This window comes from Camarhynchus parvulus, chromosome 13 (assembly GCF_901933205.1).
Source record: "Camarhynchus parvulus chromosome 13, STF_HiC, whole genome shotgun sequence".
Lineage (NCBI taxonomy): Eukaryota > Metazoa > Chordata > Aves > Passeriformes > Thraupidae > Camarhynchus > Camarhynchus parvulus.
This window is the reverse complement of record NC_044583.1, coordinates 9,504,956-9,524,276: the sequence shown is the minus strand read 5'-3', so window position 1 is coordinate 9,524,276 and position 19,321 is coordinate 9,504,956. Positions and strand designations below refer to the sequence as shown.

At 41.5% G+C, this 19,321-nt stretch overlaps 2 protein-coding genes across 3 annotated transcripts; one reads left to right on the top strand and one right to left on the bottom strand.

The window, feature by feature from the left end:
* Positions 1 to 405: 405 nt before the first annotated feature.
* On the top strand, positions 406 to 4,736 carry LECT2 (leukocyte cell derived chemotaxin 2). The gene is made up of 7 exons (XM_030957521.1): positions 406 to 451; positions 1,024 to 1,156; positions 2,215 to 2,366; positions 2,879 to 3,049; positions 3,379 to 3,493; positions 4,012 to 4,163; positions 4,546 to 4,736. Exons 1-7 carry the CDS (start codon positions 406 to 408, stop codon positions 4,734 to 4,736), a joined length of 960 nt encoding a protein of 319 aa, XP_030813381.1.
* Positions 4,737 to 5,576: 840 nt separating this feature from the next.
* LOC115908797 (F-box/LRR-repeat protein 21-like) lies at positions 5,577 to 19,001 on the bottom strand. 2 transcript variants are annotated; one of them, XM_030957647.1, is made up of 7 exons: positions 18,867 to 19,001; positions 15,566 to 15,687; positions 14,013 to 14,153; positions 11,070 to 11,519; positions 10,229 to 10,351; positions 9,576 to 9,747; positions 5,577 to 8,366 (listed from the first exon to the last, which is right to left on the bottom strand). In XM_030957647.1, exons 4-7 carry the CDS (start codon positions 11,439 to 11,441, stop codon positions 7,723 to 7,725), a joined length of 1,311 nt encoding a protein of 436 aa, XP_030813507.1. In that variant the 5' UTR covers positions 11,442 to 11,519; positions 14,013 to 14,153; positions 15,566 to 15,687; positions 18,867 to 19,001; the 3' UTR covers positions 5,577 to 7,722. The 2 variants fall into 2 exon arrangements, with proteins under 2 accessions (XP_030813507.1, XP_030813506.1); XM_030957646.1 differs by having other exon boundaries at positions 15,566 to 15,661.
* Positions 19,002 to 19,321: the final 320 nt, after the last annotated feature.

Sequence of the window (19,321 nt, the reverse complement as noted above, 5' to 3'; positions counted from 1 at the left end):
CCACTCTGGAGCTTTGGCCACTTTTCCCCTCCAGTTCAATCCTCTGAACCACATTTGTGGTTCCTACCATTTTTAGCCTGTGACCTTACTCCAAGAAGGGGAAGAAAATGTGTTAAGAAACAGCTCAACCAGAGTTTCCTGAAATGTGGGGTCATTTCCATCTCTTACTGTTAAGAGCCCAATTATTTTATCCATCTTTCCCAACCAGCTTTAACAACTGTCAGAGCCTGCAGACCACCACAGTGCCCAATATGGCAACACCACCAGCCTGGAGCTGTAATACTTTGCTTGAGACAGATTAGCCAAGACAACGGACTTGGGCTTTCAAAAGCACATAAATACCTCAGGCAGCAGCAGTTGAATGTCTTTGACTGGATCAAAGGACACAGGTGACAAGACTCCAAAATGCCAGCTCTCAGTCTGGTCACTCTGGTCAGCTTGGTGTCCACTGGTGAGTTGAGATTGCTGTAATGCGCCTGGGCTTCACTGGGTTTAGGCAGGCAATAATGGATTATTGAAATTCACTTGAACATAAATAATGCTGAGGTTTTTTTCCCTCTAGTTTTATGAGGAATTATGGTAATGTGGACAGTTATGACTATTATAAAATATGGAATTAGGTGTGCATTAAGAGACATATATTGAAGTAGTTGGAGCTTTCAAAAAGAATCATAAAATAATTAAGGTTTGAAAAGACCTCTAAGATCATCAAGTCCAACCATAAACCCAGGACCGTTAGAAAGTAAAAATAATTTATTTCACAAACTATTTTTAAAAATCTTTATTTATAGCTTTGCTTTCTTTTTGGTGTATATACCTTAAAGCAAGACATCAGGAAAAAATTGATCAAGTCTATACAGCAGGTTGTAGACTGGTTTTTTACTTACAGTTTCTGAAATGACAAACTCCTTGGAGCTCATGTCTTTCCCTCTAAACACCCTATTTTGTACCTGAGCAATTTCTGTTGCATTGGACTAAGAACATGGTTGATTTTTCCCTGTTTTTCCTCTCTTCCATGTGAAGTTTTCACCAAGCAGCTGGATGCACACCCACCCCAGCAGCAGCACAGGCACTGGGCACAGATCTGCAGCGGGAACCCCACCAACCGCATCCGCGGCTGCGACAGATACGGCTGCGGCAACTTCGGCGCTGACAGGTAACACAGCTGACAGGTAACACACCTGACTGACAGGTGACACTGCTGACAGGTAACACTGCTGACTGACAGGTAACACAGCTGACAGGTAACACACCTGACTAACAGGTAACACTGCTGACTGACAGGTGACACTGCTGACAGGTAACACACCTGACAGGTAACACTGCTGACAGCTAACACAGCTGACAGGTAACACTGTTCTCTGGTCACAGGGGGTCACCTTGCTTTCCTAAACTAAATGTGCAGGCACCAGAAAGAGTTCAGCTACACAGAGCTGACACTCAGAATGAGAGAATACTGCTGTCTGCAGGACCTCTTGCTGGTTTTTGGGATATTCCTTGGCAATCTTACAGTGATAACCACTGCTGACAACAGATGCAGGGGTGAAGGAGCAGGATTGTTACATGAATCACAGACAGAGTAAAGGAAATGGAAGTATTTCAAGGATTTGTGTCATTTACCCTTGTTGCTTATACTCCAGAAATTTAACCAACACTCAGCAACAGCTTACAGGAAGCTGAGTAGATTCAATTACACAAACTAAAAATCTGTCAGCATCACTGTCTTTAAGTAGGGACCTCATACAACAACAGGTTATATTTCTCTGAAAAAATGCTTTTATATGTAGAATGACTCCCCCATTTTCTTGTCATCTCCTCTCCCCAGGCTCTAAAAGGGTTCATCTTCATTATGCGAATTTCCAATTTCTGAGTAAGAAAATGCCAGCCAAGATTCTATTTTACATGGCACACATGCTTTTTTGGGGATAAAATGGTACTTTTTCATAACAGTTTGAAATACCCCATGAACGTGGGAAAATAAAAAATAAGCTTAAATTTGAAATTTCATCCCACTCTGAAGAAGGTCAGAGTAATGCGAACAATTTGCAACAACAACAACAAAAAGATGCTTCAAACCTGCTACTTCTGCTCAATTTCATTGCAGGTAGAAAATGTTTGTTAGACGAGCTCCAGCTATCATCCTGCATTGCGTGCCCGATTGATACATAATATTAACCTTGAGAGATGTCCCTAATTATGTATTTCTGCCTGCAGGCACAGTGGCAAAGGGAAGCATGTGGGTGTGGATGTCATCTGCTCTGACGGAGCCACAGTGTACGCTCCCTTCAGCGGGCAGCTCTCGGGACCCATCCGCTTCTTCCACAATGGAAATGCCATTGATGATGGAGTCCAAATCAGGGGATCAGGCAAGTAATTAACAGCAGGTGTGCTGTGAGATGTGCACAAGTAATCACTTCATTTACTTGAACAAGGTTTCTGTGGTTCTTCACTTCAAGCACAGTGTTGATTAATCTTACATCCTCTCTAGTACGCTGAAATATTGGAAGACAGCATCAGCAGGATGTAGTCCTTTCCTATGCTTTTCTTGGAGAGGAGGTAAGAAAGGAGTTGAAAAACAGGTAGCAGGAAAATAACAACCCCAAATCAAAAAATAGGAAACAGTAAAAATAAAGCACCGGAAATATATCCTCAGTTTTGCTGAGAGGATGTTTTCCTGCCTCTATTTTCCAACACCCTTTTTTCCTTTTTGTCCTGGCAAATATAGTAATTTTGATTTCACCATTGTTGGTACCTCGACGACATTTCTGCTTCATCCTAACAGTCTGCAGTGAGAGGCTGGCAGGGAATGCTGTTTGCTCACCCCAGGAGAAGATGCTGCTGATGTTTCCTGACCCTGCTTCCTCTCCCTCTCTCCCAGGTTACTGTGTGAAGCTCGTCTGCATTCACCCCATCCGGTACCACGGCCAGATCCGCAGAGGGGAACGGCTGGGGAAAATGCTGCCAATGCAAAAAGTATATCCTGGCATTATTTCTCATATCCACGTTGAGAACTGCGACCACTCTGATCCTACTCATCTGCTTACACCTGGTAAAAAATCCCGTAACAAAAAACACAACTCAGAACAAGAGTAGATTTGCACTCCAGAACCTGCGATACTTTTTGAAATTTTGTATTTAGTGCATTTTCTTCTATGAAATAACCCTAATCTAGAAATGTTACCATCCAGTTTAAGTCTACATTCCATTTACATTTCCTAAAGGATTACGAATTTTATGGAGAAAAATCCGACTAGAAGCATGGGATGTAATGTCAGCATGTTCTTACCTAACTGTAAATCAAAAATAGTAGCTGCAAACATGGAAGTGATGAAACAATCTAGAAGTTAACTTTGATGTGCTGTATTCTGTGTTTCAAAGATGTTCCACCACTGCCGCAACAGGACGGGCGCTGGGCTGCAGTGTGTGCTGGGAACCCTACCAACGAGATAAGAGGCTGTGATAAGTATGGCTGTGGATACTATGGAGCTCCAAGGTAATATAATAATTGGAACACATGGGGTTTTGTTGTACTTCCACTGAAGTAAGAGTTAAATTTTGTTTAAGTCACAGAAAAATTACAACTCTGAAGGCTTGGATTGGACTTGAGAAACTTTTAGGCTGCTCACATTGTTCATGACACCTCTCTGCTTGGAGATTTTTATCAGACTAAGCCATGCCTGACCTGATGTAGTGTTGGAACACTCCTGACTCAAGTGGAGGGTTGGACTTGATGTCCTTCACACAGCCACACTTTCTGCGACTCTATGGTTTTATTAGACTCTATGGCCTTTATTTAAAGACCTGGAAGAAAGGCATTTTTCCCCAACTCTAACAGGTCATCCACCCTTACATGCCGCTACCTCACCTACACCTTTGCAGATCCTTCAGCCAGTTTGCTGACACTGTTTCTGTCCTAAGAACCCATTTCCAGATCTCCCCATGCGCTGCCTAACCTCTCTCTGCAGCTCTGGGCCCGAGCAGAGGTTTCTGTAAAGATGTGTTTGTTTGCAGACGCAGTGGCAAAGGCAAGCACCGGGCAGTGGATGTCATCTGCGCTGACGGGGCCACCGTGTACGCTCCCTTCTCTGGCCAGCTCTCTGGGCCTGTGAAATTCTTCCACAATGGAAATGCCATTGATGATGGAGTCCAAATCAGGGGACCAGGTAAATAGCTATCTGTCATTTAACATCTGTCTTGAGCTCATAAAGGATGCCACGTAGTTTACCATGTTTTCTTCTATCCACTTACATTCAGAACTTTTTGCTGCTGCTACAATGCAAATAACTGAGTTCTGCAGAATGTCTTCAAGCTTTTCCCTTTTCTACAGCACAAATTCCCACCTTCTCCTTGCCTTCCCTCTTCTACCAAGTCAATGACTCCAATCACTACCTAATTTTTATGACCACAGTATTGCTGCTATTTCAGTATTTCAACTATTCCTCAGTGCAAAGGACAAGGCAGACATTGTTAATATTTCTGCAGTATAGTACAGAAGAACAAATGCTTCTCAGTCATCTGAGGTTTTTCCTCTTGTTTTTTCACCAGAGTTCTGTGTAAAACTACTCTGTATCCATCCCGTAAGATACAGTGGTCAAATTTCCAAGGGACAAGTCCTTGGGAGAATGTTGCCAATGCAAAGAGTATTTCCTGGGATCACATCTCATATTCACATTGAGAACTGCGACCACTCGGATCCTACAAGCAATCTTGAAAGGGGGAAAGGGCAAAGAGAATGAAATGGAAACACAGTAAATTCCAAATAAATTCATCTCAGCATCCAAAAGTTGTTTTTCTTCTCATGCACAACAGTTTATACTATCACCTACTCAATACTTTGAGCCTGACACAAGCAGTGTCTGTTGCATGGCACAGAGACTCACAAAACAAAAAAAAGATTTGAGTTTTTGTTGGAATTTGCACTTACCAGAGAATCAGGAAATTAGCAATGACTAGCTATAAGCTTTCTCTGAAAAACCAGCTAAAATGCAGAGTGCTCACTCCCTCCTGTGGCAGAGAAGGTGCATTCGTGTCAGCTTCTCTCCTGAGCACCAGCTGGCCTCACTTGTTCAGATCAGGGAGAACAAATACTCTAAAAAATCCCAACATTCATCAATGCAGGCCTATTTAACTGGAAGCTTGGAGCTGGAACAAGCTGACATTAAACAGCCACATTTGATTACTTTAAAGGTCTTTTCCAACCTCAGTGATTCTGTGATTCGTGGCTTCACAGAAACACTGCCTTTGTGACAGGGACACTGAAAGAGGGACAATGTTCAAAGCAGCCTTTTAAGAGCTTCCCCCTGAACTGTAACTCTGTCACCAGTGTTTATAAATACACCAACACTGTTCTGTTGGCTAGAGGGAGGACTCCAGGACTCCCCAACAACTCACAAGCTTTGTCCACACTCCATTTTACGGTCTGCATTCCAGAAATCAAGTCTGGGGCACAAAGGTGAAATGACAATCACTAATTTGCCATGCTCCAGTCTCTCCCAAGGTTTGTCACATACATTGCTTCTAGCAGGAGAGAACCCCAAGAGGACACAGTGCAACAGATGGATGAGTCTAGTGCATGATTAAACCACTTTATTACATTTCCACTTGAAGCAAACCACACATCTTGAACCAAATACTGTTTGGAAATATTTTAAGTTTTGTGTTTAAGTTATAATCCCCTGGACTATGGAAGTGCTCAGCTCACAGCCTCTACCAACCAGAGTCAGACAGATGCTTCTTAACTGTGCAACAGGCAATAAAGCATTACTGACTCAGGTGTGTGTAACCTTGAATGCTTGGGCTTCCAGCTGGGAACAAGTGCATCCAAGAAAAGTCTGGTTTAACCCTTGAGCTGCTGTTTTGTAGAAGTGGTGAAGAAACTCTCTGCTGTGAATGCACTGGTTCTAGCTGGGGCAGTTCATTTGTGTCACAGGAATGGAGCTGTGGATTAGTACTGACAACAGCACTGGTAACAGGGGGATGTTTTTGCTGCAGCTGAGCAATGCCTACAGAGCCCAGCCTAGCTCTGTGTCCTGTACTGCCCCAGCAGCCAGGAGGCTGAGGGTGCACAGCCTGGGAGGTGACAGGGACAGGACAGCTGAGGCCAGCTGACCCAAGGGACATTCCATTCTGTGTGACATCAGGCTCAGCATATGAAGCTGGGGGAAGGTGGAGGAAGGGCGGTGTTTATGGGGGATGGAGCCCTGCTTTCCTGGACATGGCTGGTGGAAGTGGTGAATGGATTCCCTTTTTGGGGGTTGCCTGCCTGTGTGGCTCTTGCTTTAATATTAAACTTTTTATGTCCAACCATGAGTTTTCTCACTTTTACCTCTGATTCTCTCCCCCATCCCTCTGGCTGTGAGGGGCTCAGCTGACAGCCAGGGTTAAGCCATGACAGTGACAACCACCACCAGCAAATTCTTGTAGACTTCTCATTATCAATAGGAAAATGCAACAAGTGAGGCACCAAAATCACTACAGCAAAAATTTATATACAATGCATTTAAGTTTACAGTGTCCAAAATGTTAACACAAAAATACATACTCTAATTTACATCAACTCACCATGCCCTTCCCCTTTTAAGAAAATAAATATAATACAATCTGTTTCAAAATACAATTAATAGCAACAAGTATTAAACAGTCCTGAATTAAATATTTCAGGATTACCTTCAGCAAGCCTTTCTCTAGAAATCAGGGCTTTCACAAAGCTCTGGAAGAAACAGGTGAGATTACTACAGTCCATTTAGTCCTCCAAGTGACAGTTTTAAAGTGCTATAAATTCTTGATTCCAAATAGAAATTGATCAAAGACAATTGTATTGCCTTTGATCTTTCCTTCTTACCAGCTACATTTATGAAATCTTTCTTATTTCCTAGCAATGAAAGCATGGAACAGCATTCAGACATCAGTCTTTGATTACAAAGACTTGAGCCCAAATCCAAAGCTATTCCTTACTGTCCTGACAGTTTCCAAAGTGCTTTATTACTCACTCAAGCAATCAATCTAGAACCAAACTTATAATCAGTAATTTTAACAAAATCTCTTTCTCATCCTTTTAACTCATAAGACAAAAACAACATACTGTACAATGCATTCCCTAGTTTCTGTAATCTGACAAAATTACTTAAAGTGCAATTTAAAGCTCGAAAATTTTTGTAGGCATAAGCTTATTAACATTTTATTATACTGCCATGAATTTAAGGTAGATTACATCTGATTAACCTGGGATAGTGTATTTTAATATACAAGCTTTTACAATTAAAACATGAATTATTAAAAAAAATAGCTATATAAAACATCATGACAAATAATACTGTACTCAAAGTTCTATCCAGCTTTCCACAGATAGAGTTCCTAAAGGAAAATAGCTTCTCTTCTGACTAGATCAGAAAGAGGAAACAAAGACATTAAAAAACCCCAAAACCCAAACCCACTTTAAAGTAAACGGAATGTTAAACTGAAGCTCAGAGAAGCCAAAATTCATTGACGTTTGAAGCACCTGTAAACCACAGACATACTTTCAGAACTGTTAAGTACACTTAAATCTATTTTCTATTTCAATATATAATTAATATTTTAGAGTGTTTTGTTGTTAGTGTAATAGAGATTTTCTCAAGGAAGAAAAACTCAAATCTGGAAGAAAATTTTCACATTTGATTTTTAAATTTTTTATTTGCATAGAAAGCAGCACCCCGATCCCACAATTTTATCCACACAGAGAATTTACCATGTCGGCATCATATCAGGAAACCACATTCTTCCAAGGTGTTTGGAGACTTCCAGATGAAGCCGATCTAAGCTGTAATCACTATCTGGAATCAGCACCTCCTCCATGATGGAAAGCTGAGTAAGCCTGCCCCCACACATCTTTACAAATTCAATAAAACCTCTGCAGGTGACCTCACACTCCCCCAGCCCCATGGCTGTCAGGTTCTTACAGCGCTCAGCGATCTGGATCAGTTCATCATCCAGAGGCTGAAGTCCATTGGCGCACACGACCAGCTCGATCAGCCTGGGGCAGTTCATGCCAATGCGGCCCAGCATGGCCTTGCTGACTGCACGGCCGAAGTACAGGTGTGTGACAGGTGTTTCCTCTCTGAAGAAAGCATCAAATTCATCTTCATACAAGAAGAAATACATCACAATGTTGACTTTGGGGGAGTGTTTAACAAGAGCGTCCCAGCTTTGTTTTTTAATGGTGTGAAATTGAACTTGTCCGGGATTTTCACTCACGACGTCAATGCGAAGGTGTTCCAGATCAACGTGTTTTTCACTGGAAAGAGCCAGCAGCAGTTCATCACTTAATATGTAGTAGTTCAAAGCCAGCTCCTTGAGTCCATGGCACTGATCAGCCACACAAAGAATGCCTGAGGAACAAAAAAAATACACTCTCTAAAATAAAAAGCAAATATAAGCATAGCTGTTCTCTGTAAAGCTGGCTTGAGTTTTCATGCTTATATCCAAACCCCATGAAATTCCCAAGTTCCAGGTATCCACAACAATTTACAGAGTTCTGGCCATTAACACTTTACAGTAAAAGACACAAGTCACATTTATCTTAGATCTGCATATCTCCTCTTTGCCCCTCCCTATGCAGAATTTCCTCAGCTTCGAAGAACCAACTGAAATAAAGTCAGATTCAGCCGAAGTTGCTGCCATTCCCTTCCCTAATACTCACTCCTTCAACTTTTGACTATTTAAATCACAACCACCCAGTTTAACAGCTGCAACCTTCTGTGAATTAAGACCTAAATACTGTTAACTCCTCCTAATCTGCTGGAATATGAAGAACACAGATTAAGTCATCTTTTGTGGACTGCAGAAAAGAATAAATGAATAGACCAGACCCAGACTCCCTTTTCCTAGCACTAAGGAGAAAGGAAAGTGAGAAGGGATCCTGAAGCCCTCTGAAATTTCAGCAAGGCTGTATTCTGAAGTGAGTCCTTCACCAGCCAATGAGGAAGTCACCAGTCCCAGATCTAAACACATGAGGGCACTCTGGAAGCTGGAAACACTCACAGTCTAACACCACAGGTTTCTGAAATTTGTACACACTCTCAGCACCTTGCAAAGCAATCACTGACAAGGAGTCTGGGTCTGGTCTATTCATTTATTCTTTTCTGGAGTCCACAAGAGATTACTTAGTCTGTTATAATCTCCTTTATCCCACCAAGCAGTGGCTGATTCATGGATCAGGGATTCTGTGGTGTTCCCACAGAACACCAGTTAGTTAAGTTTACAAACCTGCACACATTAAGGAGTACCCCACTTGGTTACCCGCACATAGTAAAGCAATGAACATCACATCCTTTGAGTGTGTGTGAGAGGCCTGCACTAATTTTGAAGGCTTCTCCTCCTCAAAGCCTATCATCAGAGTTAGCAAAGCAGCTCAAGAAAATGAAAAAATAGCCCCAGGATTCCAGAAGATGCAGTCAAGAGAGTAGCATCCCCACTTTTATCAACCCAACTCATTCACTAACAACCACCTTCTTCTTCATCTCCCAACTGTCCAAACTCAAGACAAAGTCAATTATGATACTTTACAACTCCATTTTTCACATGCATTCAGTACTCACCAGCAGGTGAAACATGAGGACAGCTGCTCATTTTTAGTAGTTTTAGAGTATCACTGTTGTTAGCAACAAGAACCTTCAAGGAAGGATCATCAAGGGGTGTGTCATCTATCTTGATTGATGATAATGACTTAGAGTTCACAAAAACTACTGTCAGTGCTGATGCAAAATGAGCCTATTTAGAGAAATTGAAAGAGGGAAAAAATTCTTTTGAAAAGATGAGCAAAACTTCAGTGCTTTGACCTCACATTCTACACTGAAAGTACAAAAATAAATACTTCCCATGGATCCCCTTTTTCATGTAACAAAGAATTATTTCAACATAAACAGAGGGGATCTTTATTTAAAAACATGCTGCTGCATGTGACATAATTAACCTTACACTCATTATTTATCTACTCTGATTTATCATTTCAGTGTAATACATTGATAACTACAGGGATAACTGGATAGAATGATGAGCCTGAAGTATCTGGAGTTTTTCTGCAGAAAAAAAAGAAATGGCCTTTATTTTCAAGAAAGTAATTCTTCTGTTATTACAAAGTAACTAGAGACTGTTTCATAAAATTGCCATCAACTTAAGAACAGAACATTAAGAAAGCTAAGTGGTTTAAGAGTGAATTAAAATATGCTTGTTACAGTTTGTAGAACTTTACCTTAGAGACATTCATGAAGCTTGGTTTTGCTGTAGAGATCAAACCCAGTGTCTTGATAGAACAGTTCACCAACTGAGAAAGGATGTCACAGGCTGCTTCTGCTGACTCAGTACTACTATCAACCTATAAAAGCAATTTAAAAATAGTGAAGTCATTCTGCAGTATTATTTAGAAAACAGCACCATGGATACCCAAGACTGCAGATTCCATATCTACTCATCTCCTGATTGCAATCATCACAGGCACAAAGGGCAACACTGACTGAAAATTTCAAGACCAGAAAGAGTTCAGAGAAGTTACTATTAGAAAATTTTCCTGAGTGTGACTGCTGGGTAATTCTAGTATGAACACAAACCTTAACTCTAAGTCTTGTCTTCAAATAACCTCATGTTACTGCAATACTGTTACAGTACTGGTGCTACAATACACAGTGATATGTATGCATTTTTTTAAAATGCCAATTTTTAGAGCCCAAAAAAGACTTGACAAAGTCCTTGCTCCAGCAAAAGAATCCATTTTATCTACATGGGTAACACTTTGCATCTTAAATAATGAACTGACTCAAAATTTGTAAGCCTGAAGAATAACTTTGAATAAATCTCTTATTTTGCCTCACCTTCCACCTCTGTTTCACACAACATCCACTATTTCTTAACTCTGCAGAGGTTAGAGTGTACAAAATTGGATGAAACTGTCTGCACATGTGGAAATAAAACACTGCATTAGTGCATTTTTAAACATAAGACTTGCCAGGTACAACCCTTAAGGCAGCTGACACAGAAGAGCTGCATCCCTCGTGCTCAGTGACGTGCCACTGACCCACAGCTCAGCCACAGCTTACCTTGAAGCTGACGTACTGCAGATGGTCAGCATGCCTCTTGATAATCTGCTGAATGAGATCTGGATGTGTAGACTTTAAATAAGAAGTGGCTGGCTGGCTAAGTTCAAATTCAAACCTCCTCCAGAGATCTGGGATGTGAAAAACTTCATTCCACCTCCGACAAACAGAAGATGCCCTGGCTCTATCCACTAAAGTCAGGAACTGAAAAACACGCAGGATCACGTGGTGGGGAAGGCTGCCCCAGTCCATCGAGGTGCACGGGTCAGAATCCCCAAACCCCGAGCCATAGAAACTAGTTTTCTGTTTTTTGCTTGTCTGTGACGTTCCAGGAGCTTCAGTTCCAGCCACCACCTTCTGCCCAGCTCTCTTCATGGTGAAAGTTTCAGAATGTAACAATCCAAGGTATTCAAACTACACAGGCTTCTGAAAGGTCTCACGTACAACAGGTGTCTAGGAAAACACAGAGGATTATGGGAGGAAGGGAGAAAGGCCAGTGGAAACACAGTAAGCAATAACAAGTTAATAACATTTAAATACAGCATATTATTTTGAAAAGAAGCATATCCACATGTCAATATCTAGGGCACACATGTTGGCAAGGACCTTCTCTTTCAAAACCTTTTGTTTTGTACAACTTGGATGTTGTTAATTTAGAGAACTTGGACCTGTTAATTTACCAAGTGTAGTTTCAAGTAGTAGTAATTCATAGCACATAAAGCATTTTGTAAGGCTCAAGAAGTATTTAAAAGCAATTTAATTCAGAAGTAGAAAATGGATTGTTTAAGTTTAAACTCAGTTGACAAACTACGGAATCTACTCATGATCTCTAAAAAGGGTTTATCAACTAAAAAACCTAATTGATAAACTCCTTTTTTAAACACAGACAAACCTGGAACAGACATGTTCAGAAGAGTCAGATTGAAAAGTTTTGCCCACCTTCCTCAGTTTGCTTTTTTTTCCAAATAGTGCCAAACAGAGCAAAGTGTCTGCATAACAGTAAAAAACTTCAGAGGCCACTTATCAAAGCAGGGCAAAGTAACTGAGGTTCACATGCTGTTTTTCAGCAGGACTAGGACAGTGACCTTGGAAATCAGCAAACTGCATGGATCTGCTTCAGCAAGGGACATCTGCCTCACGAGCCAGAGCTCAGAAGAGCAGCATAAGAAAAAAGCTCTGCTTTCACAGGCTGAAGCAGTGCAACCTAACCAAGTCCATTCTAGACTGAATTCTGTTGTTCAGTCAATTTTCAACAACTGGCTTTGCCACTTCATTTTAGTGGAGGCTGAAGCCCCTTCTCAAATGTCCCACTAACCAGATGTTCATCCAGACCCATCTCTTCCCAACCTGTGTGAAGTGAGTATTCTCAAACCATGTATTTTTCAAGAACAGAGCCTATTATCTATTTTTACTGAACAAACTTCCATGGCAACCCCCACAGCTTGCTTTTTCTGGACTGAAAATTTTCCATAGTATCTTTAATATGGAGGGAAGGGGGAAAGGAAGAAAAAAAACCACCCACAAATTTATGTATTGCAAAAACAGCTGCCAAAATACATACTATCCTATCAAAAATTTACCTGGCATTTCCCCAACCTATAAAACCTGATCTGTTTGGCTCATGAGTGTCTGATAAACTCCATTTTTATGGAAAAAAAAAAAGCACGTTCATTCTTTGAGAAAGTAGAAAGAAAAATGCAGCCATTTTTTAGGGAATGTATTAGGGACTGTTCATACAACCAGCTTCACTACTGCTTGACTTCCTGACAAATTATCTCAATCACCAAAGAATTTATTTTAGCAGTTGTTATACACATTCACCCAGTCTATTTAAATTTCTATTAGTGATTAGAATCAGCAACATATGCAGACAGATAAACCAACAACATTCTTTAAATTATATTAAATAATAGTTTTTCTTCCCTGAGTGGACATATGGCTTACACTAACAGTGTTACTAATGTAACGAAGATGCAGGCTCAGCATGAATAAACATTTTGCTATTAGATCATCAAGTTATATCAGCTACACAACCACGTTTTATGACTTCAGACTACTTTAAGTCCCATAACAAATGGGCTTTCCAAACCATTAAGTGTGGATGTAGTAATTAACTATTACAAAACTGTCTCTTACCATTGATCATAGCCTTGCTAAATTTAGCAAAGGCTAAATACCTTTTGAGTCAAATACACCTGTTGCTTGTTTTTCTTCCTCTCTACTTGAGAGGAATTACAGACTTGGCTGTTTACTACAACAAAAGTCCAGAACAAAAAGAATGAAGTTGAACACATGCTATTGTTTGAGAAGCTTCTCCTTGCTATTGCTGTTCTCATGCAGATCTGCAACACCCTGGTTAAAGATCAGTCTCTGATAAAAATGGAAATTTCTCCTATCTTACTTGAAACTTACTTGAACTTCATGGGTGATGATTTGGCTCCCACAAGGAAGCTCTGACATCTGAGAACAACCAGAAAGGGCATTTCCATAAACCACAGGTCAAGCTACAGACCAGAAGCAGCACTCCAGATGTATGAAAAGATGCATCATGGTATTGTTGGTATACACAGCATCTATGTATGCTCTGCCTGCTGGAATTTGGCCAGAACTTGTTCTTGTTGCTACAGCCTTTAGAAACTGCTGTCTCCAGAATTTCTCTGTTAAGTATTCTACACTACAATCCTTTATATCTGGCAAAATGAATTCCTATTACTCAGCGTGGGATGCAAAGCCAGAAAAAGGTTCCACAGGTTATGCACTGTAACATTTTTAACAAACATGAAGCCCCAATATTTACTGCAAAAATAAGAATCCTGTTTTCATTCTGAATCCTTATGAACAGTATATATTTTAAAACACAACCAAAGTTGGCTAAATTACAGTCCCATGTGATATAACCCAGGCAGCATTCAAATGAGAGATCTACACACACACACACAACCCTACCTCCAAAGAATGTGGAGGTTCCTGTCAAGTTACCAACACCTTTCTGGTATCTGAACATCCATCCCACTGTTGAGTCATCCTGTATGTGTGCATGGATTCCTTAACCAGAAGGCAGGGATGGGTCCCAGAAGATGAACCGACCTGTGAAGCCACCAACCAAAGAAAAACTGTTCTGCAGTGTCTGGGAAACCCACAGAAAAGATTGACATCAACTCTGGAACAGAGACTGAGACAAACAGAACCCCCTCCTCTGAGGGCAGATGTGGAAGCAGAGCAACAGAATGTAACAAGCACATTAGTTTTATCAAACATTATCTGAAAAATACCACTTAACTAAGGGGAAGGTGTAATTGTAGGCAAAAAAATAGCTTTTGCATTATCTACAGTTTTAGTCACATAAGCACTCTGTTGCAACACAGATACACCTCTGAATTCTTGAGTATTACCCAATGAAAACTACAAACCTTGATAACTAATGTTTATTTTTTTGCAGCCTATATACAGGCTATATTTTTTCAGTCTATTCCAAAATAATGTGAATCAAAAGTTATACTTAAAGACAGGACCTCTGATACTTTAACATTTAAAGACTCGTAACGTTAAACTTTACCCACTTTTACTCCAAAAGTATGCTTACTGCACCATGATAATCTTGACAGTAAACAAACAATTTTGGCTAATTAAACTGTATCTGGAAAAAAATATATCAATCATGTACAAATATCCTCCCACATACTAATGAAGAAAACATCCTGTGTCTTAGTATGACAGAGTATCTTGGTGCACTATGAGAAAATAGACTCAAACCCCCCATATCCAGTTACCAATTTTACATTATCTGAAGATGCTTTAATGGAAAGCTACAAGAACAGCAACATCCACCTCACTAAATCATGACAGACTGTGGAAACAGAACATGTTTACCAGGTGTTCAACCAGTAATAATACCTACAGAAATCTTCCAATGCTGAACTTCTCTATTTTTCTTTAAAAACTGGACAAGACTTTGGATTTTCCCAGATCATATAGTCATCTTTAGAAAAACTACCCAGTTAATATAAGCTTTATAGATGCCAAGCTTAACAAAGGTGTAGTATACACTATTTATGAATATATGAGAAGTAGCCCCCATCTTCCACACAAAATCAAACTCAAGTACTGCAATCTGTGCAAGTAATGCTGCTGCTCAGCTCACACCCCAGAAAATTTAGAGCTGAGTAGTCATTCTTGTCTATAAAGAGAAAGCTGATACTCATTAGTAACTCTGTTTGTGGGTGGCACCTGAAGAAATCTGTCATTTATGGTGGCCTTGTATTGCACAGTCTGCAAGTATCACATGTTCTCTCTCCTGTGAAGTGAGCAGAGTCTGTACAGCGCACAGAATTCATTTTCATAAGTACTGTCAGTGTCTAACAAATAAAAGGTTTATAATGCCACACATAAACAGCATGCTTAAATAACAACTGAGCACAAAACACTGCTGTGCAATTTAAAGACTCAACAGAGAAGTGTATTAATTTTATAAACCACATATTTTGAAGCAACTTTCTTACCTAAAGAATTCTTCCAAGTTACAATAGGCAATAAATGAGTGAACTGAGGCAGCTGCAGCCATGGGGCACTCACATGCATCTGTCTGCTTTCCCCTCCTGTCCAGATAAAATGCCACAAAAACCTGTGTTAGTTTTGAAAAAAAAAAATTCATATTACATCCAATGCAAAAATGATGGGGAAATACATGGACATCAATTTATAAATTTTCTTGCTTTTGTAAAAGAGCTTGAGGGGGTCATCTTAACACAAGGTAGCTTATCCCACAATGCAAATATTATCACTGAAAGAAACATGAGGTCAGATTGAGTATAAAAGTGATGAGAAACAAGTGCTGCAACTGCATTTACATTTCCTGGTCAACAGTACAATGTAAACACCAAGTTATTCAGTATTTGCATTATCATTATCACTACTAGTGAATCTTGGTAAACAGCACCGTAGCTGCTAAAGTAATCTAAGAGTCATGAAAAACAGAGGGGAAAAAAACCACCCAAATGTTTTTTCCTGCCTTCTTCCCTTCTGTGGCAAGGCTGTCTAATAGCCTGTGTGATGAACACACAGAGGCCACATGGCTCAGCTCCCCACCACAAACGTGCACAACCCAGGCCTGGCCGCAGTCACACGGCAGGAGCTGCTCCCGACAACAACAGAGCAGCCAGCCCGCAGCCACCTCCCTGTTTATGAGCTCCTGGCAGCCAGGTGACATCCAGGGCCACCTGGCAAGGTGCATCACAAGGCACTGCATCAAGGGCTTCAGATCAAAAGTCCCCTGCCTCCCGCCACATTATTTTCTTTTAATATGACATTACAGTATGTTTATGTTTCAGTCTTCCATCACAAGTAATCATTCAAAGCTTTACCCCCAGGAACATCACAAAAAAATTTGTTTTATAAAAACACAACAAAACCCTGAAATCTTTGTTGTGATAAGCTTTACATTGCTTTTACATACTCCATCATGGAGGCGGGGGATGAGTACCCTTCCACCTGTTCTGAACTCAGGATTTCAGTGTTCTTCCCAACACTCCTCATGTGGCCACAGCCAAAAGTAATTATTAACAGTAAACTGACGTCTGAAAATCAAGGAAAGGACAGCAAAACCCTTTCGTAATAATAATTGTATCAAATATAGGCAGTCAATAAAGACTACCTACGATGCTCAGCAGGCTTGTGAATTTCAGAGATGGGACCTGTAACAGGCAAATGACCAAGAGTACCCCTGAGGAAGAGAGCTTCTCTTGAACAGATCTGTCCCAAGACCCCTCAGAAGAGAAGGAAGCTCATACTTTTACCCTGCAGATAAGACCTAGCAGAATTTCAGATAATACATTAAAAAAAAAAAAGTTACTGGAAGTGACTGTTAGCAATAAAAACATAATCAGATGTACATCCAGTGTACATCTGGATGTCTAAGGCCAAAAGAACCATCCAAAGCAATGTAAATATTAGCTTATGTAAGCAGAAATGTATATAATAAAATATTACAGTTATCAAAGATGCAATCAAATACAAGCTTGTTATGCAAACAACAGTGAATTGTTATCTAAGGTAGTTATCCAAATGATTATCAAAGACAAACAGCAGCAACACAGTCACTGAAATGAAACACTTTGATAACTGCTGAGATGCACCAAATCTACTAATATCCTCATTTGTATAAGCAAAGTATCAAAAAGTGGTGCATGCCCCCACACAGCTCTACCTGTGATCCAGTATTTTGACAGCTGCACATTATCCTACTCAAACTACCTTAAATGCACTAAAGCCAACGGATTCAGAAAAAAATCAAGTTAATTAACTGTTTCTGCAAATATCCTGCCAACAGAGCTGTAAACTTCTGCTAAAATTAAAACATTAAAACCTCTCCCCTGGCATGGGGGCTTGGTGGGGGATTTGAAAAGTGGTCAGCAGCAGCTCTGTTAAACAAGCCTTCAGCAGCTGTTCACTACCATGCAGGCTATAACATAAGTTCAAAAAAAGGCTTCATTACTGTAAATAAACTTATCACAGATTCAAGCCACAAAAAAGTAACTGCTTCCTCTGATTTCTGGATTTCTCTTCCAGTTCTTAACACCAGGACTCAACAGAAATTAATAAAACACTGTAAAATCAGATTTCTAGTAGAAACAGTAGCAACCAAACACAAATGCAGCAAAAACTGAGTTCCCGAAAAATAAAAACCCTTCCAAATAAACAACCTCGGCAATATTCTGGGATAAAGCTGGCATGTTTATCATTAAGGTTTAACTTTCTAACACCTGGAAATTAATGTTTACAGACCTGCTTTACACGGCTGAAATACCGGTCCCATCAATCACAGTGTCTTCAAAGAAATCGCAGTTCAGTGGCAGCACCCGAGGCCACCCCCTCACCGCGTTAAGGAACTCGGAATTCAGAGCCTGGGCGGCAGCCTTGGAAAACTGCTGCCACCACAAATTCAACCACTGCGTATGGCGCAAAACATAGGCAAAAAACACATTTTAAGCCTAATTCTCAGAAGATCTAGTCCTTCAGGATGATGAGCTCAGAGATTAGGCTTTTTCTTCATCTAGGGTTTATCAGACTTTTAATGGGTGGCATTTTTGCTTCTGAAGAGGATTATTTAGTTTTTTTAATCAGTCCTTATTCTTTCTCAAAATTGAGCCTGTGACTCAAGGGATTTATCACATTTTTAGTAAGTTTATGACAAACCCTCAGAGTTCTAAAAATAACCACATTCAGCTGAACATCTTAATGCTTGCATTAATTTTAACTGAAGAAATACAAACGCACTGCCCCTTCTAGTACTATTTGGGTGGTGAAATTTAGATATTGGACTTCTACTGATGCATTACTTTTAGAAGGAAGCCATCCCCTGTGCCCCATGCCCAGGACCCCTCGTTTTACTCAACGACACATCTGAAGCTGCACAGCTCTTTAGAAAACCCTCTCTGGAGGGTTCACCAACACGCCCACGGCAGGAATGAAAAACAATCGTTACTTCCATAGGTTTGCTTGAAACCTTCCTACCCGACTTCAAGAAACCATGGAAGCTGTTTACATGGGGAAATCAGCTCCCAGGCAGCGCGCTCGGTCAGAGCTCTCGGGATGGCACAAACCCAGGACACCGCACACCGAGCCCCTCACGAGGTTTGGCTCTCAGGTTGAATTTAAGCCTCCAGGCACGGAGTGCGCCTGCCTGTCCGTCCGTCCGTCCGCCCGTCTGTCTCCGCAACCCGGGCCGCCCCCGCGGCCTGTCCCGCACCCCCACCCCCCAGCCACCGCGCAAGGGCCGGTCCCCGCGGGTGCCCCGCCGCTCACCGCCGCCGGTGCGCGGCTCCCTCGCAGCGTGAGGCCGGGCCGAGGCGCCGAGCAGGGGCAGAGCAGGGGCAGCACCGCGCTCAGCCCGCAGCGCCCGGGACACGCCGAGGGCGGAGCCGCGGCCCCGCCGCCCCAGCGCAGGCGCCGGGCGAGGCCGCGGGCGGCGGGCACGTGACGGCGGCGCCATTTCGCGCCCGCCGCCCTCGGCCCGCGGTAAAATGGGGGGGCCGGGGTGTGGGCTCGGGGCTGGCAGTGACCCCTGACAGCTCCGCAGCGGCGGAGTCCGCTCCTGGCCCGCAGAGCAGGAGGCGGTCGGTTCTCCCTCGCTAGGCTTCCATCTCAGAATTACACAGTCACTTGGGTTGGAAAAGACCTCTGCGATCGTCGAGTCTGGTGTCCAACCGAACACCAACTTGTCAAACAGACTGTGGCACTGATAGGAATGATGTGTGCTC